This window comes from Pteropus vampyrus, unplaced genomic scaffold, assembly GCF_000151845.1.
Source record: "Pteropus vampyrus isolate Shadow unplaced genomic scaffold, Pvam_2.0 Scaffold150, whole genome shotgun sequence".
Taxonomy (NCBI): Eukaryota; Metazoa; Chordata; class Mammalia; order Chiroptera; family Pteropodidae; genus Pteropus; species Pteropus vampyrus.
Genome location: NW_011888931.1, coordinates 2,800,509 through 2,801,840, shown reverse-complemented (window position 1 = coordinate 2,801,840; position 1,332 = coordinate 2,800,509). Strand labels below are relative to the sequence as shown.

General features: G+C 40.8%; 1 protein-coding gene across 1 annotated transcript; it reads left to right on the top strand.

Annotated features, from left to right (window-relative positions):
- The first annotated feature begins 261 nt into the window (after positions 1 to 261).
- On the top strand, positions 262 to 693 carry CUNH10orf126 (chromosome unknown C10orf126 homolog). The gene is given in 1 exon segment (XM_023536191.1): positions 262 to 693. A coding segment is annotated over 1 exon segment (369 nt). The 5' UTR covers positions 262 to 324.
- The last annotated feature ends 639 nt before the right edge of the window (positions 694 to 1,332 follow it).

Below are 1,332 nucleotides of genomic sequence, written 5' to 3'. Positions count from 1 at the left end.
AACAACGTCAACTTTGGGGAGGGGAAATCCCTCACAATCACTGGGCCCTCCCGTGGAGAGGCCCAGAGAAAACCCCTGAGCACCCTGAGGGAGAGGCCTGGGTGCTGGGAGACCTGCCCAGTGGCTCTGCGCCTGAGCTTTGAGGGTCCATCTCGTCCTGGAAACACACGCTGCGTGGTGACGTCACCGCGCAGGGTTTGCCCGCTGGAGCCAGCGTCTCCGGGTCCACACTGGTCCACACCAAGCGAGGCCTGGAGACAGTTTCCAGGGGCACTTCCGCTTCAGCTTGTTTCTATTTTAAAGCCTGGAGACAATTAAAGACCAATGTCTGGTGCCAGTATTTTTTTTCTCCCCACAGTTCAGCTATTCTTAGAAACAGTTGAGCCAGTGGTGGTGGAGTCTGAAAGCGATGGAATCTTTTCCTCCGTGTGGCAACAACTTATTTTTCCTGTGGAAGCTTAGCGGTGCTTTTCTTGGGCTCAGCAGTGCGGCCGATGCGGCTTGGATGGCTCAGGCCCTGGGAGCACACACACTGAACCCTTTGGAAAGGAAGAAGGAGGACAAGGAGCAGTGGCAGGCAGAGAGGAAAAAGCAGAACTGGCGTTCCATAGGCAGCTGGTTTATTTATAGCTCCTCAAATGGTGTTTGTTCAAGTACCCTGAACTTTTGTGGAAGTTCAAATATGGGAACTGAAGTGATAAAAATGCTAATTGTATTTTTAAAATTATTTTTAACTGTTTATGAAGCTACGAGTGCATTTTGGCAAAATGGTCTGCTTTTAATATAGTCATGTCGAATTAAAAAATAATTTATTCAGCCAGATTTTGTTGAGCACTCACAATGTATGAAACAAGGTTATTTAAGGTATGCTTTTTGTCTTCAAGTATAAGAAATAATAATAATAATAAAAAAACTATGACTAAGTCTTTTGAAAAATATATTCTAAAAAAAAAAAAAGAGAGGAGAAATAAGAAATGCACAGGGATTTCTAGAATAAAAATAACCAGGGAACATTATACCCAAAACTGTATATTAGAAAGACCATCTGCATGTTGAACTAGGAACATTCCAGAAAGATTCAGTGCGAAGTATTGTTTGCTTTTGTATATGTTTGAAATAGTCCAAAATGAAAATTAAAAACTATAAGAACAAAAGAAAGAATTATGTATTTTTGAAATCATTAAAATCAAACTGGAAAAAAACTCCTTGTTGAGTACAGCCTAGATGACCATTTAAATGAATATAATCATAATTGCATATATTAGAAAATGAGAAAAACTGGAAACTCATGAGCTAAGTCTTCAACACAGTACAATTAAAAAAGCACAGATC